At 36.7% G+C, this 25,405-nt stretch overlaps 1 protein-coding gene and 1 pseudogene across 2 annotated transcripts in view; one reads left to right on the top strand and one right to left on the bottom strand.

Moving 5' to 3' along the window:
* Positions 1-2,304, top strand: part of LOC306866270 (WD repeat-containing protein 70-like) — a 57,028-nt pseudogene extending 54,724 nt beyond the window's left edge. Inside the window, exon 15 of the transcript in view lies at positions 2,147-2,304. The product of the transcript in view is annotated as a WD repeat-containing protein 70-like (transcript). The remainder of the gene's footprint in view (positions 1-2,146) is intronic.
* A 15,625-nt stretch (positions 2,305-17,929) lies between these two features.
* On the bottom strand, positions 17,930-24,168 carry LOC306865723 (glial cell line-derived neurotrophic factor; the record flags this gene model as incomplete). Its single annotated transcript, XM_079410484.1, has 2 exons — positions 17,930-18,453; positions 23,982-24,168. The coding sequence occupies 2 exons, from the start codon at positions 24,166-24,168 to the stop codon at positions 17,930-17,932; spliced, it is 711 nt and encodes a 236-aa protein (XP_079266610.1).
* Between the last annotated feature and the right edge of the window lie 1,237 nt (positions 24,169-25,405).

The raw sequence follows: 25,405 nt of genomic DNA, 5'->3' as shown, positions 1-25,405 counted from the left end.
CAACATGATCTTACTGTAGTTCTAGACTAAATATCTACATCAGACTAAATATCTACATGATCTTACTGTAGTTCTAGACTAAATATCAACATGATCTTACTGTAGTTCTAGACTAAATATATCAACATGATCTTACTGTAGTTCTAGACTAAATATCTACATGATCTTACTGTAGTTCTAGACTAAATATCTACATGATCTTACTGTAGTTCTAGACTAAATATCTACATGATCTTACTGTAGTTCTAGACTAAATATCAACATGATCTTACTGTAGTTCTAGACTAAATATCAACATGATCTTACTGTAGTTCTAGACTAAATATCAACATGATCTTACTGTAGTTCTAGACTAAATATATCAACATGATCTTACTGTAGTTCTAGACTAAATATCTACATGATCTTACTGTAGCTCTAGACTAAATATCAACATGATCTTACTGTAGTTCTAGACTAAATATCTACATGATCTTACTGTAGTTCTAGACTAAATATCAACATGATCTTACTGTAGTTCTAGACTAAATATCAACATGATCTTACTGTAGTTCTAGACTAAATATCTACATGATCTTACTGTAGATCTAGATTAAATATCAACATGATCTTACTGTAGTTCTAGACTAAATATCAACATGATCTTACTGTAGTTCTAGACTAAATATCAACATGATCTTACTGTAGTTCTAGACTAAATATATCAACATGATCTTACTGTAGTTCTAGACTAAATATCTACATGATCTTACTGTAGTTCTAGACTAAATATCTACATGATCTTACTGTAGTTCTAGACTAAATATCAACATGATCTTACTGTAGTTCTAGACTAAATATCAACATGATCTTACTGTAGTTCTAGACTAAATATATCAACATGATCTTACTGTAGTTCTAGACTAAATATCTACATGATCTTACTGTAGTTCTAGACTAAATATCTACATGATCTTACTGTAGTTCTAGACTAAATATCTACATGATCTTACTGTAGTTCTAAGGCAAGGCAAGGCAAGGCAAGTTTATTTATATAGCACATTTCATACACAGTGGTAATTCAAAGTGCTTTACATAAAAGAAAGTGAAATAGACATTAAAATCAATAAAAACATGGAAATAAGAATAATAAAAACAAGGAATTTTAAAATGATATAGAAAATGATTTAAAATAAATTTAAAGAAAATGATTATACATAAAATTCATTGCAGTCAGTTGGGACATATAGCACAGTGCTCATTCAAATGCACAGTTAAACAGATGAGTTTTGAGTCTTGATTTAAATGTGGCTAATGTTTTAGCACATCTGATCTCTTCTGGAAGCTGGTTCCAGCTGCGGGCCGCATAATAGCTAAACGCAGACTCCCCTTGTTTTGTGTGAACCCTTGGTATTTCTAACTGACTCGATCCTAATGATCTGAGTGGTCTGTTTGGTTTATATTCAGTGAGCATATCAGCAATATATTTAGGTCCTAGGCCATTGAGTGACTTATAAACGAGTAAAAGTACTTCTAGACTAAATATCAACATGTATTTACTCATCTCACCTGCACAAAAACACATTCAGTGTTCCTCACAATCAATAAAAACAGTCAAATACAAACTCAGAATATTATACAAACCTGCAATAATTAAATATGTTAAATAAGACAAATATAATTTATGTATTAAATCCCATTTTATTAACCGATGTCTTTGCTGCTGACCTTCGATGATCCAATTCAACCAAACTAAGCAAAAATTAAATTTGTGTTTGATTGTAGTTATTGCTGAATAGTGTTGAACTTTCTTCAACTGCGTCGTATTCTTCATGTGATTAGTTTGAGCGGCGCTCTCTACTGTACAGACCTGAATCTACATTTCCTTCAGTCTGAGCCGGATTCACTTCACTTTTGGTGTGAAAGGGCTTTTACATTTGTACAAGAAGAACTTTTTATATTAAAAACAAACAAACAAGCCCTTCCCAGATTTAAAAAGTTACTCAAAAGTAAAGTAACGCATTACTTTCCAAAAAAAGGAACTAGTTTACTTTTTTATTGCGTAACGCATTACATTTAACAGTAAGGTTCCCGAACACTGCCTGTGAGTGCTGGGGGTGTGATTATCTGTGATTCTGCTCTAATCTCTGCTTCTGTCCCGGGGCAGGTCGAGGCGGTCGTGTGGCAGCTCACGGCGGGACACTGTCCTCCTTCATCGTCAAAAACATCGCCCTGGACAAAACTGATGACAGCAACCCGCGAGAGGCCATCCTGCGTCACGCCAAAGAAGCGGCTGAGAACCCGTACTGGGTCGCCCCGGCCTAAGAACAGTAAGACAGAGACCAGAACTAGATCATAGACCCATTGAAACCAATGCTTTTGGGACACGCAGACTGACAGATACACTAGCGCTGTTCCCCTCTGGAGAAAAAATATCAATTTCATTTGTATATATTCATATGGTTTTTTTAATCTTTTTTTATACTTACAATATATATATTTTTTAAATGTCCTTGTCAGATGTTATTTTTAACACTAACTTTTTAAGTATCATTTTCACTCTTGTTCAGTTTAGTTTTAGCATTTGCATTTAAGTTTTTGTTTATTTATTGTTTCAAATGTACTTTTATTAATTATTAGGTAATATATAAAAGTATTTCCATCATTTTTACAAACAAAATAAGAGTATTTTTTACTTAATATTGACTTAATATTGATTAATATTGTTTATTGCCAAGTACAGTACATGCACGAGGAATGTGTCTTGGTAAATCAGTGCTTGACAAGACAACAGAAAATCAAAAATAAATCATAAAAACAATGCGGTAACAACTTAAAAGACACATTTGGGAAGATAAAATAAAATGTTAATATAAAATACAAAATAAATATTTTAAACATTAAAAAACATTTTCTCTACATTTGTGCAGAATATGTAAAGTGGGGCAGTACATTTCTGAACATTGTGCAAGATGTGCAGTGAGGAGCCAGTGCCACTGATTACAGTCCGAGGTGTGTTTCTTATTGTAAAGTGTAATGTCCGTGTCCCTGATGGGTCCTGGGTATTGTTAATAAGGACAGTTAGGGATGGAAAGAAACAATTTTTGTGGCGTGAGGTCCTGGTCCTGATGGACCGCAGTCTTCTGCCAGACGGGAGTGCTTCAAAAAGTGGAAGGTTGCATCCGATTATCTTCTCAGCAGAGCAAATAACACGTTTCAGTCGGCCTTTGTCCTTAGCAGTGGCAGCAGCAGACCAGATGGTAATGGAGGAAGTGAGAATGGACTCAATGAAGGAAGTGTAGAAAAGAACCATCATTGTCTTTGGCAAGTTAAACTTCTTCAACCGCCTCAGGAAGTACATCCTCTGCTGTGCTTTTTTAATTAGAGAGCTGATGTTGAGCTCCCACTTGAGGTCTTGGGTGATGATGGTGCCCAGGAACGGACAGAGTCCACAGTTTCCACTGGAGAATTACACAAGATAATGGGTTCTTCCTGAAGTCATCTCCACAGTTTTTACAGCGTTGAGCTCCAGGTTGTGCACCAGGTCACCAGATGGTCAATCTCACACCTATAGGCAGACTCATCCCCATCAGAGATGAGCCCAATGAGGGTGGTGTCATCCGCAAACTTCAGTAGTTTGACCGTCTCGTGACAGGAGGTGCAGCTGTTGGTGTATCGAGAGGAGAAAGAACACAGCCTTGACGGAAGCCAGTACTGATGGTTCGGGGGTCAGAAACATGTTTACCCATTCTCACATGCTGCTTCCTGTCAGACAGGAAGTCTATGATGCACCTACAGGTGGAATCAGGCGCATTCAGCTGGGAGAGCTTGTCCTGTAGCAGAGCCGGTGTGATTGTATTGAACACAGAGCTGAAGTCCACAAACAGCATCCTGGCATAGGTTCCTGAGGAGTCCAGGTGCAGAGAGAGCCATGTTAACTGCGTCATCTACAGACCTGTTGGCAATACATTTGAGGTGGGACAATACAAGGCGCTCGAAGGACTTCATTGCTACAGATGTCAGGTGACAGGCCTGTAGTCACTTAGACCTGTGATCCTGGGTTTTTTAGGGACGGGGATGATGCTGGAGGTCTTGAAGCAGGCTGGCACATGGCATATCTCCAAAGAGGTCTTAAAGATATCTGTGAGCCGGGTCCAGCTGCTTTCCGAGGATTCGGTCTCTTGAAGACTCTGTTTACATCTCTTTCCTGGATGGAATAAAAATACATTTTAAATTCTTTTAAAAATTGCTTTAAAGTTTTTGATTCATAAAATTTGGTTTATAATAATTTTTTCACTTCTTTATAATATTCCAAATACAGAAACAAGCATTTTAATCATTTCCATTATTCTTTACACAGAAACACACTAAAATATGCTTAAAAAATAAATATGTATTTTCAAAATTCATTCATTCATCAATACAGTTTGAATAGAATTTGAACTATTTTTATTGGTCATTTTCAGTATTGGATTGAATTGATTCGTTACAATCCACATTTGTCAACATTAGCTGAATGGAGTTCAGACTGGTGCCTGATGGGATTGCTTTTATGTGCAGAATGCATGCGATGCTGCTGTATGATGTGGTCTGGCAGGTGCACGGGTTCGGCTGGAGATCAGGTGCAGGTGAGACAGGTGTGAAGACTGAAGCTCACCTGACACCTGTGTGTCACACCTCAGCTCACAGATGCGTTCATGTTCTCCGGTTACAGACAAATAACAAACCCGAACAGCACTGGAGCACCTACAGATGCCTGGATGGCATTGCATTACGGGACAAAATACAAAAGCATGGTAGCACACCAGCATGTATGATTTGCATCAAATACAAAGACTTTCAGACATTTGTAAGTGTCTGAATATTATTGTGTCTAGTAAAATCTAGCTTTTGGGGTTTTCCAGTACAATGCAGAGTATCATATCATCCACAGTCGTTGCCAAAAATGCCATTTATTTGTACTTTCTTCATACTGTAGATGGATTGCATACATTTCTTTCTTTCTTTTAATTTATGTATTATATAAATAACCGCATATATTTTTTTTACATTTACTTCTTTGTTGTTTTTATGTAACATTTATTGGTAGAAAAAGACAAAATCATCAAGCTTTAATCTTTGCATAAGACATCCACAATCATTGGCAAAAATACAATTTAATACATAATTTATTTCTATTTAATTAATTATTTAATGCATTTTAATTTCATATTTTAAGTATTTATTTAATTATTACTTATGAATTATATATTTATAAAATATGATATATGATATATGTAAAAATGAAAAAATGATATATGTAAAAAAATAAAATAATTATATATATATATATATGTATATATAACTATTTATTTATTTAATTGCTTTACAAATACATTTAAATACTTTTTTATTTAATAATTTTTTTATTTTGGTAAAAGACAAAATCCTCCAGGTTAAGTTCTAAACGTTAAATCACTCCTTATCTTAGACTCTGTAATATGCAGATTATCATCAGATAAAACATCCACAGTCGTTGCCAAAAATACAATCTTTTTGTTATGATTTTCTTCATACTCCAGTGATGGATTGCATCCTGATTCCATATTAGTTTTTTTGAAATACTAAAATAAGATCTGAGTGAAGGACTGCTGTCGTGAGACGACTGATTCCATGAAAGGCTTTCTGGGCTGGAATCTGAATGCAGATGGAAATCCCAGCTTTATGTTGTGTTTATGTAGTAAAAGCGAGCGGCTGTATTTACATTCTGGCCGTGTGGTCCTCAAATATGCTGGCCGATAAGAAGCTGTCAGGTTTTTATCTGCTCATCTCTTCTGTTGGATGTTTATCTGGAGAATAACACTTGGATCTGTTTTGGTGGTGGTCTGTTGGGTCCAGAAACAAACCCTGTGTGTGACGAGAACAGAGTTCTGTGCTACTGTTTAGATCAGTGCTGAGGCCTGAATCCTGCCTGCATTACACCACCATTATATCTGGACATATATCAGTGACCATATTGGTATCGGCCGTAATTATGTTTTATTTATTTATTTTTAAAAAACTGTTGCATTTGACCCGGTGAACCAAAATTATTTAATTTAATTTAATTATTTTTTTAAACTATATCGGTGATCATATTAATATCAGCCATAATTTGCACTGTTTTTAATTATCAATATCAGTCTAATTCTGAATTTGTATTTTGTTGTCTGTGTTTGCTTAAAAAAAGGGGTGAAAAAATAATAAAAAAGCTGTTGCATGTGATGTTGAACTGAAAATGAGACTAATTTTTTTTTTTTTTTTATGAAGATTACTGTCATTATTTTGTTTTCAGCATTTTCTTTTTTTCTATTTTCTTTTCTTTTATTATTATTTTCTAAGAATTATTTCTGGAAATATATTGGTATTAGTCATAATTAGTACTGTTTTATTTATTGCCGTTTTGTTTTGCATATTTTATTTTATTATTTCATAACAGAAGAATTAGATTTGGAGCTATATCAGATATATATTGGCATTGCCTGTAGTTATGACTGTTTTAATGATCAGTTTTAGTCTGATTCAAGATTTTAATTTTGTTTTCCAGTTTTATTTATTTATCCATCCATCCCCAAAATGTGCTTTTAATTTCTGTTAATTTCAGCGATGGATTGCATTTCAGTTGATTAGTCAGTGTCGGTTTAAAATATTATTAGTTAATTATAGTACATGGAAAAACAAGCATTCTCAAAATGATTCGCAAACAAAATGCCCAATACTTTTCAATTTAAGATTGAATTTATAAAGCCATTTGATAAAAATGTATAAAACCTGTTTATAATTTGCAGAAATATTAAACAAATATTTTTAGATGATTGTTTTAAAAACATTAAAGATGCTATTGATGAAATGGAAACTCTTCAGACAGAAGGCAGTAAAGTGATGCTGTTAGGCGTCTCAGGTGTGTGTTCGTGTAACTGGATCTTCATCATTAGAGGAGAGCAGTAATGAACACAGAGCTAATGATCCTGTTACTCTCGTGCCGTGTCTGAACACACACACACACACACACACACACACACACACACACACACACTACACACTGACACTGGAGACGCTGAGGTGTGAATCGAGGTCAGCGCTGTAGTCTTTGTATTTCTGCTTCATTCGTCCTCTTACAGGTGTCAGACCAATCAGAGAGCAGACACTTCACGTCTCAGATTCATCTCTGGGCTGAATTTAAACAGCAATTTTCTTTTCTTTTTTATGTTATTTTGCCATTTTTATTAGTTTTAGTTTTTTTTAATATGTCTGTATATTTTTTATTCTATATATTTTTAGGTTAAACTATTTTTGAACTGAAACAAAAATAGAAAAAATATTTTTTTTGTTAATGAAATAAAGCTGAAATAAAATACAAATATTAGATGAAAAACCAAACAAAAACGAGAAATGTTTCCTTGAGAAGTGACTGAAATAAGGTTGAGTTTACAAACTGGAAAGTAAAAAAAAGAAATAAAAATAAATTAAACCTAAATAGTAATATTACAAAACCTGACAAAAGCACATAGCGAAATTACAAAAATTTTAATAAAATTAAAAATGATAAAAACTCATTCAAAATATTAATAAAAACTATAATAACTTATAAATAATTGCTTTCAAGTAATTTTTAATGGCTTCAAGTTGTTAACAATAATGCTTTATTACTTTTATTTTGTCTTTATTTGTGTAAAAGTGTTTTAGATTATATTTGAAATGAGTGATAATCGGATTACATGATATTTGGACACTGTTTTTTGTTTTTTGTATTATATTTTGTGTGTGTGTGTATTTGTGTGTATGACAATAATTTGTGATTATTTATATGAATAAAATATATATATATATATATATATATATATATATATATATTGTGATTTTATATGAATTTTGACCTATTAATAAATATATATATATATATATCGTGATTTTATATTAATTTTGACCTATTAATATATCATATTAGTACATGTTTTACTGTCATTAATAATTCATTTAAATAATTTGTCATTATTATTTATATGAATTAAAAAAAATACATATTTATACATTTTGTTTAATTTTTATTTTGTTCACAAATGTGTGGGCACATAAGTATTATTTAAATAAATATAAATAATTAGTGATGATAAATTATCTAAATCAGCAATGTAATTAAAGTACAATAAGTACTTCCATAATGCATCAATACTTTGCAGTTAAAATAAAGAATCGTTACAATAATGAAGAATATATATATATATATATACACACAGTATATATGTCATTTTTATATATATATTTATTTACTTATTTATATGTTTATATTTTTTATATATTTATAATTTTTTAACATTTCATTTATTTCTTTTTTGGTGGTGAATTTTTTTGTATTTTTCTAGACTCTGAAAAACAAGAAAATGCAAAAGAAAAGCGCACAGGACATGAATAATTAGGCCACATTATTAATGCTGATGCAGCTTAGCTGAAGCAGGTGCATAATCGAAATGCTCCGATTGTAAACATCTACTTTTAGATGGGTTGCATAAGTGCACATCAATAACGTCGGTGGATGAAGATGATGCCACCGCTGAAGAACGAGCTGCAGTAGATGTGGATTATGTGTCTCCGCTCATTACAACCGAATGGAATGTACCCTCTGGCTAACCTACAGGACGCTTTTGCTTTTTAAAACACGAGACGAGATCTTGAAACACTATCGTTTCTCAGAGAGCCACTAATGCATGAGTTTTCCTCCGCTTCAAGCCTCTTGTGTCCGGAGTCTGTCCTGCAGGGACAAACAAACGTGTCCAGGGATTTCCCCACATTTCTGCCGTGTTATTGGATAGCGCTCGGAATAATAATCCTCCGGATATCTGCAGCTGCAGAACCCTCAAAAGCACATCATCTGCTGATCAGAAAAGCGTGGTGAAGAGTGAAGTATCCCAGCTTCCCCAGCACTGCGGCCTAATCCAGGGGCCTATTCTGAGTGCTGATGTCAACAAACGCCCCAGTGTCCGATACGGGCCGGGGAATGCAGGAATGCCGGAGCAGGTGATGTCACCGAGTGCTTTGGTTCGAGGCGGCGCCTGTCAGTGGATCGTATATCTGGGGCTTGTTGTCACGTTGTTTTCAGAATCAGAGGCTCACTGTGACTCTGGAGGGTTAACTCATAGCTTCGAGTCACATGACCGGTGTCCTGATGCTTGTATGTGATTATCACGATATACAGTATTATCACGATATTCAAATTTACTTGCAAAAAAGTGTTCATAATATTTTTGCACGGACTTTTACATGAACTGTTCCCTCCTGGTGGAATGAACTCAATCTGAGCAGCTGAGTCCTTAACCATCTTCAAGAATCGGCTAAAAACACATCTCTTCCATCTTTATTTGACGCTCGAACTCTAGCACACTCTATTATAATTCTATTCTTTAAAAAATAAATAAATACTTGCCCCTTTTAGACTTGCACTCTATTCATTTACTGCTTGTTTTCTTAAAAAAAACAAGAAACTAACACTAGCTTTTCTAATCTTTTTGTATTCTATTTGTTTTCTTCTTATTTATTATACATTTAACAAAAGCAAAAAAGGCATCTAACACTAGCTTGCTCTATTCTTTTTCCATTCTATCTATTATATAATAAAAATAATACAATCCTTGCTAGTGTAGTGTGTTAATCTAGCTGAGGCTTGTTACAGCACTTGTGTATCATTCCTCTTTTATTGAGTTTGATTGCTTCTATTCTCCTCAAGTCGCTTTGGATAAAAGCATCTGCTAAATGACTAAATGTAATGCAGGTTTAATAACTTTTTTCTTATGACAAAAGGAACTGAACATTTAAATACAACAAAGCAATACACAGCATTTGTTTTTATAAAGTACAAAAATTCACAAAGATTAAAGTGCAAAAGAATTATAAACACTTTATAATAAGATCTCATTAGTTAACCTTAACTAATGCATTAACACTAACAATGAGCAATAGCTACATTTGCTACAGAAGTTATTCATCTTTGTTTAAAAATAAAACTGTTAGTTCATGTTAGCTCGGGAGGGTTCATTAAATAATAATAATAATAACAACATGTTATTAAATATTGAAATGACCTAAGATTAATGAATGTTTAGAAGAATTGTTCTTTGGCGGTTTGTTAACTAAGGAATTAACTGTTAACTAATAGAGCTTTAATTTAAAGCACGACCAAACAACAAAGAATCAAAACGTTTTCAAACAAAATATGTTTGTGTTTGAAAACCCCGGTGTCCTGGCCAGATTCCCTCTACTGGCCCTTGTCTATCATGGCCTCCTAATAATCCCTATACACTTGATTGGCTCTATCACTCTCTCTCCTCTCCACCTGTAGCTGGTGTGTGGTGAGTGCACTGGGGCCGTTGTGCTGTGGCTGCAGTCATATCATCCAAGTGGATGCTGCACACTGGTGGTGGTTGAGGAGAGACCCCCCCACATGATTGTAAAGCGCTTTGGGTGTACAGCAATACTGAAATAAATAAATATATAGAAATGTATTGAAAATAAATAGTATTCAGCTGAAATGAAGTGACATACTGCCAAGTGGTGACCCATACTCGGAATTCATGCTCTACATTTAACCCATCCAACGTGCACACACACAGCAGTGAACACACACACACACACACACACACACACACACACACACACACACACACACACACACACACAGCAGTGAACACACACACACACAGCAGTGAACACACACACACACACAGCAGTGAACACACACACACACAGCAGTGAACACACACACACACAGCAGTGAACACACACACACACACACAGCAGTGAACACACACACACACAGCAGTGAACACACACACACACACACACACACACACACACACAGCAGTGAACACACACACACACACACTCACAGCAGTGAACACACACACAGCAGTGAACACACACACACACACACACACAGCAGTGAACACACACACACACACACACACACACACAGCAGTGAACACACACACACACTCTCACAGCAGTGAACACACACACAGCAGTGAACACACACACACACACACACACAGCAGTGAACACACAGCAGTGAACACACACACACACAGCAGTGAACACACACACACACACACACACAGCAGTGAACACACACCGTGAACACACACCCGGAGCAGTGGGCATTTATGCTGCGGCGCCCGGGGAGCAGTTAGGGGTTCGGTGCCTTGCTCAAGGGCACCTCAGTCGTGGTATTGAGGGTGGAGAGAGCGCTGGACATTCACTCCCCCCACCTACAATCCCTGCCGGCCCGAGACTCGAACCCACAACCTTTGGATTACGAGTCCGACTCTCTAACCATTAGGCCACGACTTCCCTTATGAACACCATTGTGAATATAAAAATCTGAAAGGCTGCTTAAATCATTTAAATATGTTAATATTGAATGAATATGCTTCATTTTTCTCATGCTGAATAATGATAATTACTGTATTTGTATTACTGTAAGGGGTATATGTTAGTAAAGGTATAGAAAAAATGTATTTATTGTTGGTTTCCAGCCATAGCTGTATCCCTTCTAGCCACAACCCTGAATAACACATAATTACTGTATTTGCATTACTGTAAGGGTAGGTTTAGGGTTGGTGTAGGTGTAGATGTTAATAAACCATAATTTTACAGGTAGCATTTTTCATTGTTGAATTGCACTACCTACTGTTTTAATGGGAAGTAGCACAAATCAACAGAACACCGACCGGCTCGAAGACCTGGAGGGCAAACACATCCATAGAACTGCAGCACAAGCCTGTCAGCTGTCCATGTTTCCAAACTGCAAATATTCAAATCACCTCTCAAAAGAATAAAACAAAGATATGTGAACAAAATGCAAGTTTTGGCCATTTGCAATTCATATTATATGCACCCACGGCAATATTTCAATCATTAAACAACGTGACAAAACCTGAAAAACACTTAAGGTGCCTTAATGTATTTAAAACGGTGATATTAAAAGAACAAATTCAGTACACACCTTATTGATTATCCTTACTTTATAGCATATGAGCCCGTAATGTGATGAACGTAATGCGCTAAACAGTTCCGTGTTTACTTTATAATGGTTTTATATGAGAAACTTTGCGCATTTCGTTTATATTCTGGGTTCATCTGCTTGCTTGTACACAGTATGCATCATCAGTAAGGCATGTACTGAATTTCGCCTTTTGATATCAGCGTTTTACTACATACAGTAACTACTTAATGCAAACCGTGTAAAAATAGCTGGTGGTCAGCGGAGCAAAGCCTCGAGTTGCCCTATATGGGTGTGACGTCACGTGAAAACTATCAATTGGGCTTCTGAGCTTTGAATATGGTCTTAATCAGGGTTGATGCCATATTTGACAAATGAAAACATGCACACACACACACACTCTGTAGATTGTACTGTCCTTATGTCTTGTCTGATTTTCCCAACCCATGTTCTTCTCTAGTCCAGGAATGGCGATCGCAGCTGCTCTGCAGTTTTGTAAATTGGTAAGACATGTTTTCAGGTTTCATTGGCGATTGAGGGATCACAGCAAACAACAGCACGCTCTGGGAGTTTCTGCAGTTAAGAGCTATAAACTGTCTATCTATTGTTCTGTCATTCCATTCATCCATCCATCCATCTATTGTTCTCACATTTCATCCATCCATCTATTGTTCTATCTGTCATTTCATCCATCCATCCATCTATTGTTCTATCTGTCATTTCATCCATCCATCCATCATTATACCTATTATTCCGTCCATCCATCCATTGTTCAATCGTTTCATCCAACCATTCATGTATCATTCTATTTATGTGTCTATCTACCCATCCATCCATCTGTCCATCCATCGTTCTGTCTATCTATCCATCCGTCCTTCAGTCAGTGTGTTTATAAAGCTGCATCATATTGCATGTTTTTGGCAGTCCAGGTCTTTCTCTGCATGAGAAAGCATCCGTCCTCATTCGTGCCGTTCTGGATCTAAATGTCTGAATGTGGGATCCAGGCCTCTTCTGGTCCGATCAGACCAGACGCTTCTTCACAAACCTCTGCAGCCCCATGGAAACATTTCCACAGAGTGCCCAGATTTACTGCTCGGCCCGGCTTTACAGCCAGCTTTTGTTTACCATAGAATCCTGGGCTGCTGTTCAGGAATGCATTAGAGCTGAGCGGGACGGATCCCGACTCTCCAAACCGCTCCTCAGCCCTGAAATGTCTCTCAGCATGTCTGAGCTTCAGCTTCTGAAAGCCCTGGACTATGATGGACTCCTACTGTAAATATCATCTTTTTTATTTTTTATGTTGTTGTAAATGTAGTAATTTACAGTGTGTGTGAGAGAGAAATGCATAACTTAAAATATATAAAATAAAAAATTATATCTAGATTTTTTGTTTATATTTTGTGATATGAAATGTTTTAAAACTGAGTATAATTAGAAAAAGGATTTTATATAATACAACTATAATCATATAATATAAATTTACAAAATTATTTTAATTTATAATTGAATTTTTTACCAGTATTTATTTTGCCACATATAATAGACTGTATAAAATGTTTTAGGTCTGAGCATAACTACATTAAAACACAACTAGATGTGACACAACTTGTTAGAAACATCTTATTGGAGAGCAATTTATATAAAATGAAAAACCACTGGTCGAAAGGAAACCTTTGGATGAACTGTTTATGTATCTGGTTAACTGTTCTTTTATTTTTAAACCTCGTGCATTGATAATGCATTCATGAACGCACACAAAAGCATGATAGAAACGAGGTTTATTTTGTAAAAAGTTATAAAATGAATATTGTACAAAAATAAAGTCTGTAGAGAGCTTTGGTTCAGTAACACAAAACAAGACAAAACGTCTCACAGGACCGACGAACACTGCAGGACGGAAAATGAGTTTCAGCAGACATTTGAACTCTTATCTTGAATGTTCTCTTTCGAGGAATCCACGAACGTAAGTTACACGCAGTGAGCAAACTGTCATGCGTCAGGACAGAGGATCGCAGCGAGCGCGTGTTTTCGGTTACATCTACGACTCCAAAGCACGTTTATCATGATTAAGGAGGAACAGCTGATGAAATATATCCTGATAAAAGAGGCATCTCCTGCTTTACAGAGGTTTGGCCTAGATACTTCTGAAATGGGGGGATTTGTTCAGGGATTACGGCATCATAATGCAACAGTAAAGCCCAAAGTATACTTCGGTTTTTACACATGCTTTTTACATGCAAATTTCTTCAATAGAAATGTAAACGCTACCACCAGGTTTTTGTACGCTCAGGTCGAGCATGCATATTGAATTTGTTTTGCACTAATCAGTTGTTACACAAGGTGGCAGCACTGGCCCACGGGAGAAAGCGAAACTAAAGAGACTGAACAACGACAACAGACGGCCGCATTGAGAAGCGCTTGTGTGAGAGAGTTATAAAAGAGCCCAGCTTTAGTTTAAAAGAGTATAGAAACATTTTTAGCGGTCATAACTGGAGAAAAACACCGCAGACACTGGACTAAGATAAAGCTTTCTACAGAGCATGTGTCAGCCGCTGTAGCTCCGCCCCTTGTGTTCGTTGTCTTATGTCTTCTATATGTATTTCCACACTTCCCAACATCAACATCCGCTTTGAACATTGCAATGCACACGATAACTGTATTAAACACTACAATAAGTAAATCCACTCCACCATTCTTTAACGGTGATAATATCCACCTTATTTTTTTCTTTGCACAATTAAGTCCGAAATTCTCATCCGAAATTTTTACACGTTAAAAAATAAATACGTAATATGTAAAAATTCGTATCAGGTTAGATTTTCTGCGTTTTCGCATCTGTAGCAAGCATTTTGATACGAAAGGATGACGAATATGAAAAAAAAACACCTTTAAGAGCGGGTTCTAATTTTAGCTGTACAAAACTGCTTGTTTTGCTGCTTGATATTGCAAACTGGTGCACCTTGGTATATTATTTTAATGTATTATCTTAATTATGAAACATAAAACAGTTTCACCGTTTACCTTCTCGCGGCTTCCCTACAGCAGCTAACCGGAAGTCTCGCACATTCATAGAAAACGGCTTACTTCTGCATTAAATAAGGTGGATAGAGCTAGCACAAAAACGGAAGTTCAAAGATAAAATTATAAAGATGTGTATGCGTACAAAAACAAGGTATACTTTGGGCTTAATGCACAGAAAGGCCTGCGTTTTCTCTTCCTACAGGCCCTGTTTACAGTCGAAGACCCAGATTGCTCTATAATTGAGAGAATTGATCCTGTTGAGAAGTTTATTTCAAGTCGGTTAGAGCTGACAAAGCTGATTTGACATAATTGGTCTTAAACGACGGGGGTCCGTGGCGCTTCTCCGTACAGATTAATGGATGAACGGCCGGTTTGACCTCAGCGGTCGCTCCAGACCGGACCGAGCGGACGGCGGGTTTAAACAGGTCACATGTAACAGTATTTGCTCTGATCAAACAGTCCATTTGTGGCGCTCGGCTCGGCGTAGGCGGTCTCTGGCACTGATTTCATTACAGTGAGATGTAAACATGTCAGGCCAGGCCGTATTTTAAAGAGATAATTGGAGACGAGCCATCTGAGGTCCGGCTTGAGCACACGATGGACCACGCTGCCTGTTTTAATGACGGGGAAAAATCGAGACTTTCGCTTTTTGCAGAACAACATCAGCTTTTTATTTTCTACAATAATACTTGGTCCTCTGCCCGCTTATTATCTGTTCTTTTGTTGTAGGAAACAACGGCAGACTGTCTGGTGGAGCTGGAGACCAAAGATACGTCTTTTCCATCACCGAACGTCACAGACGGGACGTAATTATCCGCTTTTCTTTCGTTCATCTAAAGATTCTCTCCGATTTACTCAAAGCTCATGTCGTTCCAAAACCATTTGACCTTCTTCTGTCAAACGCCAAAAAGGAGATCTAATGCAAAATGACATTGTGAAAGCATCATAACAAGACTTTTGCATTATTTTCCAAGTCTTCTGAAGTCGTGCAATGCTTTGCAATCTTTCATCTGACATGCAAAAAACAGTGAGGTTTGGATTCAGTGATGTCAAACCGGGCACAAGGGTCTTATTCAGTGTGTTTAACCTTAAGATTTTAGAGGTTTGTATTGAAAAATGTCTTAAATTTGGGTTGGTTCCTCATGCATATCAATCATATGACTTCAGAAGACTTTGAATAACATGCACAAGTTATGTTCACTATTTTCATTGTGCCAAATGACTGTAAATCCTGATCTACCTTCTGCAGGCAAAATCCATTGGTTTTGATTGGGTGCCAGATTTCCCCATGCAGATTCTACAATGGGTTCAAGTGGGTTGTGTAATTTTTAACACACAGACCAACAGAAATCTGCTTGATTTGAAAAGTGATTTCTGTGTGAGCGGTTTTGTAATAATTAAATAATAAATAAAACAAATATAAAATACAAAAATGCTCAGATCAAAACATTTCATATTCTATATACAACAAAAATATATAATAAATATAGAAAATATTAGAAAAATAGAAATATATTTTATATATAATTTTCTCTTATTTGTTTTATAATATTTATAAAAATATATATTTCTATTTTTCTAATATATTTTACTAGAAAAATATCATTAATATTAGAAAAATTGGCAGCCCCCATGTTTGACCATGAGGCTTGAGAGATTTTCTAATACATAGTATTATTAATATATAAATTTTTTTAAGTTATTATTTATTTTTCACATATATAATATCTGAATGTTTTTTTTTTTGTTTTTTTTTAAATCTGAGCATAAGATAAGTGAAATTTTGGCTAAATTTGGTGGGCAAAAAAAATCCATAGTGTGTGTATATATATATATCCATCTATCGCACCTTTAAACTCTCATTTTGTGAGTCACGACATGTTTGGAACGACATGAGCTTGAATAAATGACAAATTTATGAACGGTTTCTTGAAAAACTCAAACTCAAATTTGGCACCATCCAAGATAGAGAACAAAAACCCCCTCCTTAAATAAATAAGAGAAACAAACACTCTAATACAATGGATTGCAATAAATAACAATAACTTAATTAAATCTCAATAAATACATTTTCATATATACTATATATATATAGATAGCTTTCTGGATATTAAAGATCTGGAGTCTGTCGTTGTGGTTCTGTGTGTAAACGTGATAATCCACGGCAGGCGCGTCACGTTCCCGTATCCCACCGGGTTTGTTGCTGGATAAACGATGTGGTTTGGTAACAAAGTGAATACTGGATACATCTGGGATCTCCTTCCGAGAGTCCTCGGCCCAGTCCGAAGCGCTTCACGCTCTGCAAAAACATTATTCTCTTACCTAGCATTTTAGTCTTGTTTTCTAGAATACATATCTAAACATTATTGAATCAAGATGCATTTATTGCACAAGTAAAATGTCTTAAGATATTATGTCTTGTTTTCTGTAAAAAAATAAAAATTTAGTTAGTTTTTGCTTAAAACAAGCAAAAATATCTGCCAAAGGGGTAAGAAAAATCATCTTCTTTAGCCTTTGAATTAAGATTTATTTGTCTTGCACCATTGGCAGATATTTGTGCTTGTTTTAAGCAAAAACTAACATTTTTTTTTTATTTTTTTGTTTTTTAGAAAACAAGAAAAAAAGAAAAAAAAAAAAAAGAAAAGTACTGGCAGCTCATTACACACAACATTATCCATTAATTTTACGGACATTTCCATTTACTCTAAAACACAATGCAAAATGTAAAATTCAATATACTGGTAAAAAATTACTTGAAAATATACTCTATATTGTGCCCTATTTTGACAAATTTGTATCTTAAATCATTTCACTTGTCAAGTAACTGCATCTTGGTTCAAGAATGTTTAGATGTTTATACTAGAAAACAAGACAAAAATACTAAGAGAATAATTTTTTGCAATGCGTGGGTTTCGTCCGTCAAACGCAAGCGCACTTTTTAGCCGAATGCTTCTTCAGAGTATGGTATTCCAAGCTGTCGTCCAGAAACGAGATGTCGTCGTCGAAAGCGATGGGCCGGCAGCAAGTCCGAGACGGCGTTTCCTTGTCCAGCTTCTTGTTGTGGGTGAGGTTGTTGAGGATCTTGTCGTAGTTGGTCTCGGCGTCGAAACACGGGCCGCTGCAGTAGCGGAACATCAGCTCCTCTTTGGTCCTGTAACCCAAGCCCAGGTCTGTGACGTTGAGGTGGATCTCCTTCAGCAGACATCCACGCCCTTGACCTTTGACCCTGTCGTCTCGGCTTTCCTTACGGCCTCGTCCGCGACTCCTCTTCCGGTCTCCCCGTCCCCGGCTGCTCCTCTCGGAGTTTGTTGCTCCTTTCTGTCGGCCTCTGTCCCGCTTGGTTTGCGAGTCTGCGTCGGAGGATCTGCGCAGTCGGCCGATGGTGGCTTCGATGAAGTCCATTACGCTCTCAAACTGCTCCGGGTAAAAGCCATTCACGTCATCTTCAAGAGACAAAACAAAAACACATCAACTGTGTGCAAAACATGATTCTCTTACTCAGTATTGTTGTCTTGTTTTCTAGTATAAATATCTAAACATTCTTGAATCAAGATGCATTACAAGTAAAATAATTTAAGATATTAAGCCTTGTTTTCTAAAAAAACGTTTTTGCTTAAAACAATCAAAAATATCTACCAATGGGATAAGAAAAATAATTTTAATTCAAAGGCTAAACAAGATGATTTTTCTTGTCCCATTGGCAGATATTATGCTTGTTTTAAGGAAAAACTAACAAAATTTATTTTTTTTCTTTCATAAAACAATACTTAATATCTAAATCATGTTACTTGTCAAGTAAATGCATCTTGATTCAAGAATGTTTGGATATTTCTACTAGAAAACAAGACAAAAATACTAAGGAAGAGAATTGACACAAAATTACTCAAATTGAAATAAAATAATAAAGACTATATACATTTTTTAAATAATAATAAAAATTACACATCAAAATTACCAAAACTGAAATAAAAAAAATAAGAAAAACTTAACAGATATACTTAAAAAGATAAAACCAACTCAACAAAATTACGAACTTTGAAAAGAAAAGGGAAAATGACAAATTCTAAATATTATTAAATACTACATTAATGATAACACTGATGTGAATTTCAGTATAAATATGCTCGTTTGATTAGTGACCTAGAATGTGCAATAGTTTATCGTTTTAAAGATGTTCTGTTTGCTTCCAGGTTGAAATGATTCTGCTCTGCAGATCCTCAGCATGCTCTCAGACGTTTGGACTTCACTGTATATACGACTGTGTTTATTTGTCACTATCGGCCATCCCAAATAACGGCCCATGACTCACCGTCACTGGATGGACTGTTCTCATGTCAGGACTGCGATGGAAAATCTTATAGATCATGACATTGAGGTACAGCAGAAATACATCTGCTCTACCGCAAACTCGAAACATGCTCACCGCCCTCATCTTAAACAAAAGCAAGCGCACGTTTGATCTGCATGTAATGCATTATGATTTCATTACAGTCGGATCTCAAAGTTCAGTCTCCATTCAACCCAACAGACCGGCCTTGTCTCAGTTCTCGGAAAAGCCTTGCAACAATCGTGGTATATACATGCTGATAATCTTGCTTGATCATTTTCCCCTCATTAAAAATTATTTAACTTGAAAGAAATGAATAGTACTTTTGGAAATGTTTCATTTATTCCCACTTATAAGAGGTGAAGATAATAAAAGCTGAACATTTACACACCCTCAGACCATCGCAGATATAGATGAGTTTGTTTCTTCATCAGATTTGGAGAAATATAGCATCACATCACTTGCTCACTAAAGTGAATGGGTGCCGTCAGAATGACAGCTGATAAAAACATCACAATAATCCACAGCACTCCAGTCCATCAGTTAACATCTGGAGAAGACAAAAGCTGAAACACATCCAGCATTAAGACATTTTAACTCTAATATGAGTCTATAATTCATAATAACTCTTCCTCCAGTAAAAAAGTGCATCTGCTGTTGTCTCTCACATCAAAATCCAGCCACATATTTGTTTAGAGCTGCTTTGTCTTGTAAACGCTGCTTGATCTGTGCAGATTTCTCTCCTGATTCAGACCAGAACACTTTTCACTGGAGGAAGCGTTATGAACTCATATCCGAGTTAAAAATGTCTTAATGCTGGATGTGTTTCAGCTTTTGTCTTCTCCAGATGTTAACTGATGGACTGGAGTGGTGTGGATTATTGTGATGTTTTTATCAGCTGTTTGGACTCTCATTCTGACGGCACCCATTCACTTTAGTGAGCAAGTGATGTGATGCTATATTTCTCCAAATCTGATGAAGAAACAAACTCATCTATATCTGCGATGGTCTGAGGGCAAGGACATTTTTAGCAGAATTTGCATTTTTGGGTGACGCAGATGCTGTAAGCGTCTTATATTTGCCGTTTCGCCAGACTTAGCAAAAGCAAATACTGCGAGCTGTTCAATAAAGACATTTATGGGAAGTCGTGGCCTAATGGTTAGAGAGTTGGACTCGTAATCCAAAGGTTGTGGGTTCGAGTCTCCGGCCGGCAGGGATTGTAGGTGGGGGGAGTGAATGTCCAGCGCTCTCTCCACCCTCAATACCACGACTGAGGTGCCCTTGAGCAAGACACCAAACCCCCAACTGCTCCCCGGGCGCCACAGCATAAATGCTGCCCACTGCTCCGGGTGTGTGTTCACGGTGTGTGTGTGTGTGTTCACTGCTGTGTGTGTGTGTTCACGGTGTGTGTGTGTGTGTGTGTGTTCACGGTGTGTGTGTGTGTGTGTGTGTGTGTGTTCACTGCTGTGTGTGTGTGTGTGTGTTCACGGTGTGTGTGTGTTCACTGCTGTGTGTGTGTGTGTGTGTTCACTGCTGTGTGTGTGTGTGTGTGTGTGTGCGTGTTCACTGCTGTGTGTGTGTGTGTGTGTGTTCACGGTGTGTGTGTGTGTGTTCACGGTGTGTGTGTGTGTGTGTGTTCACTGCTGTGTGTGTGTGTGTGTGTTCACTGCTGTGTGTGTGTGTGTGTGTGTGTGTGTTCACTGCTGTGTGTGTGCACGTTGGATGGGTTAAATGCAGAGCACGAATTCCGAGTATGGGCTGTATGTCACTTCACTTTATTCAAAAACAAGCAGCTTTGAGAAATGCAGTCTAATGACCGAGAACATGCAAATTATATGTAATGAATCGCTGTTTACTTGTCAAATTAGGACAGGGTGCTTTTAATGCCAATTGTAAACCATACCTTAACTAAATGAAATAAACTTTAAAACCAGTTTCAGTGATTTTCATGCAAATATCAGCACATCTAACACACATGAACACCTGTTTCGTGTTACAGATGCACCATATGGCAGGTAAAGTGAAGTATTCTCTGTGGGACTGAGATGATTCAGATGTTTAGGGAATTTAGTCTTGCTTGAGATGTTTGTATGAGCTTCAACCGTTTGTGAGCAGCAGGCGTGATGAGCGGTGCCAGAATCGAGTAACCTTTACGCTGGTGTCATTTGTGTAACCCAGTTGGTTACATGATCTACGGCGGTATCAGATGAATCTGACAAACGCTGGCTGTGTCTCAAATCTCTGTGCTGCCTACATAGAAAGCAATTTTGCGTATCACAGGGTGATTGAACAATGAATAAACAGGCACATTCACATTTAAAGGAACACTCCACTTTTTTTTGGAAATAGGCTCATTTTACACCTCCCCTAGAGTTAAACGGTTGAGTTTTACCGTTTTTGAATCCATTCAGCCGATCTCTGGGTCTGGATTAGACCATTAGCATCTTGCTCAAAAATGACCAAAGAGTTATGACTTAAAGCTTGACTCTTCTGTAGTTACATCGTGTACGATGACTGATGGAAAGGAACTTTGCTGCCGTACCATGGGTGCAGCAGGCGCAATGAAGTAGTCCTAGTAGGTAACTAGTTATGATATGACGCAGTGTCTGAAAGTAGTCCCCAGCTATATCACTGCGCCTGCTGCACCCATCGTACGGCAGCAAATTTCCTTGATTATTACGCTGAATGGGAGTATAGTTCCTAGCCATATCGGTCTAGAAAAATTGAAACTTTTCATTTTCCGTCAGTCTTAGTACACGATGTAACTACAGAAGAGTCGAGCTTTAAGTCATAACTCTTTGGTCATTTTTGAGCAAGATGCTAATGGTCTAATCCGATTCAATGATCTATGCTAAGCTAAAAGTGCTACCGCCAGACCCAGAGATCGGCTGAATGGATTCAAAAACGGTAAAACTGAACCGTTTAACTCTAGGGGAGGTGTAAAATGAGCCTATTTCCAAAAAAAGTGGAGTGCTCCTTTAAACCATTTAAATGCCAGGTGCTCATCTTAGTTTTATGCACGTTTGTTTTTATCCAGGAAATCATTAGCTCACAATTCTGACTTTATATCTCCAATTCTAGCTTCATATCTCGCAACTGTGACTTTGTCTAGCGATTCTGACTTTTTATCTCACATTCTGACTTTCTCACAAACCAGATATGTCTTACAATTCTGACTTTATATCTCATAATTCTACCTTTATATCTCACAATTCCGACTTTGTCTCAAAATTCAGATATATCTCACAATTCAGATATGTTTCGCAATTCTATCTAAGAATTAACTCAGAATTGTGAGAATGGTACCTTGTAATTGATATAAACGCATTCTAAGAGGAAAAGTTGGATTTGTGAGATATAAACTTGCAACTGTGAGAAAAAAGTAGGAATTATGAGATCTAAAGTTGCAATTTGCTTTTTATATTTTATTCTGCAGCAGAAACAAAAAACATAATGGCAAGATATAAACTCAGAATTGCAAGTTTATATCTCAGTTCTGGGGGAAAAAAAGTCCACACTTTCTACCTTTTTTATTACCCTTTTTATATTTTTACCCCATGGCAGAAATAAGCTTCCATATAGTTCAGAGAGACGCCTCATTTAATTGGATAATTAAATGCATAATTTTCACTCATGTTTTCTATCAGAGCAACATTTAGAAAGATGCATCTCAATCATGCACTCAAAACCTCCTTTTCATTTGCTTCAGATAAAACATCTGACTGAAAGTCTGCAAATGCACTGCATGTTCTTCACTGCTGTTAGTGGCTGCTCTCTGGACGGCCAAACTGCCATAAGAACACATTTTGGAGCGATTCAGAGGACTAGAGATAGTGATGCATGCAGGGATCGAATCCCCAAGACACAAGTCACTGAGTGATTCAACATGTTTGTTTTTTGCAGCTCCCATCGTCTGTTGTTCACTATAGTTTTAGCACGCCTTACATTATGCAAGGGTCTGGCGACTGGTATTTTTGGTCAGTCCAGTGCAAACCATTCCAACATGTCTAGTTTGAGTCGTTAATACTCTAATTTAGAAAGTTCCCACGATGCAAGAAGGCTAGTGTGTAAAAGATGAGGCTGCTATTAAACATCTGGAACAGCTGCTTAAATGCACAACGAATGTATAGTTCATGCCTCTCCTGTCACATCAGTATCTGTCGATGTTCACAACAGCACCTTACTCAGGAAAACGTGTGAGAAAAGTGAAGTGACATACTGAAGTGAAGGAAAAGCTTGGTGCTGGAAAAGTGCTGGAAAGCTTGGCGTTAAACGTAAACAATCCGTGCAGACTTCATCTCAAGTAGGTTTATAAGAAAACAACGTGACTTTAAAAGCCCGTCCTCTGTGTTACAAGGCTATACGCCGCTTTCGTTTTCAGGTTTTTCATGCTGTTGAACAGATGGGGGTTTGTTATGTAAAGCATGTGGTCACGCAGTGCTTACGAAGGTAATGTTTCAGTTAACATACTGTACTCTTGACCAGTATATTGTCACAGTTGTGCATCTGTATCTGGGTTGCTCAACATGCAGCTATGCAAGTAATTGAAAGCAGTTCTCCATTGCAACTGAACTAAAACGAATTAACACATCTCCTTTGAGATGTGCATTGAAGAAATTGAGAGTTGCATGCTCAGTGACTTACATTGTTCCTCCATGGAGGCTTGTTTTTGGTGCATGGTTTCAGGTTGGGAGTCGATGATGGGGTCCAGAGCGGGCGTCTCACTGCGGACGACGGCTCTTTTGGATGGCTGCAGCTTGTGGAAGACGGGACGTGTGGAAACGGAGCTCAGGAGCAACAAACACGTGGCTAGAATGTCCCATAACTTCATTTTAGACTCAGTTCCTTTGAGGGAAGCTGCAACGGTGTAAAAGGTAAAAGCATGAACGTCTGCACAAAAGCATGCATGAGTGACAACAAACGTGGCTTTGAATGGAAAAAGGAGAGACTTTTCTTGTGTTAATTTGACGAATGCCGTGTTTGTTTTGTATTCGGCGCTACTGAAAGTCTTCCCAGAGGGAAACGGTTCAGAAAGAAGTGTTGTAACTTGTGAGAAGTACAGAATTAAATATTCTGATGAGGGCCCTGTGTGAAATGTGTTCTGTAGGCCAGTTAATGCTGAACAGATTTCTGTCAGTATAACAGAGCAGAAAAATGCATGTTTTCTGCCAGAGTTTTTCCCCATTCCGGATCCCAAAAACTCCTGTTGATGAAAAGGCAAATAAAATCTACCAGTTTCATGAACGGTTTACAATGACTTTTATGACCCTGTATTGCAGTAAATGACGCTTTACTCCGAATAGCTCTGATTTTTGGTCATTAAAACCTGCTGTTTCTATGTGTAATTAATAGCTTTTTGATATTTTAAGTCATATGGTCTTAAGATCATTTGGTTAACACATTTAATGCACCATACAAACAATCAGAGATGCATAAATCCAGGATTTTTTTTTTAAGTTTGAAGTATTTGACCTAATAATATGAGTCTATTAAATTTGCTCCAAAGCTGCTCATAGTGATGTGAAGTAAACAAACTCTTAAAGATTTCTCCATATTATTTACGGAACATTTTCAGTGTTTTATAGAAGTTACAAAGTTATGTTTTGAAAAGCATACAGTAATTTCAGCTGGAGTCCTAATATACAGTTTTATGTTAGGAGATCGGTGCACTCTTGAAAATAAAGGATTCAAATTGGGTTTTACATATTATTAACATATGAGAACCTTTTTAGGTCCTTCAGATGTTGTTTTTTTTATTTATTTTTTGGTGCATCAGAATCTGAGGAACCTACAATCAAATGTCCAAGTTTCCAAAGATTAAGGATTATTAATACGAAAATAAACCTCAATAACATTTATGTTTAAGAGTGTACGCGGGAAAATGACTGTAAAAAATGAATAAGGAAAACTAATGTGTGTTTATATGCAGAAAGAATAAGATAAATTCACCTTAAATGGGGTCCATACAGACCGGAGCTTCAGAAAAGCCAAATTCTCAGTAAATCAGGAAACATCCAAAGATCCAAAAGATAAAATCCGTGCGTTATCCTCAAGCTATCACGATTCCA

This window comes from Barbus barbus (genome assembly GCF_936440315.1).
Source record: "Barbus barbus genome assembly, chromosome: 47".
Taxonomy (NCBI): Eukaryota; Metazoa; Chordata; class Actinopteri; order Cypriniformes; family Cyprinidae; genus Barbus; species Barbus barbus.
The sequence above is the reverse complement of the archived record's forward strand: the minus strand, read 5'-3'. Positions and strand labels throughout refer to the sequence as shown.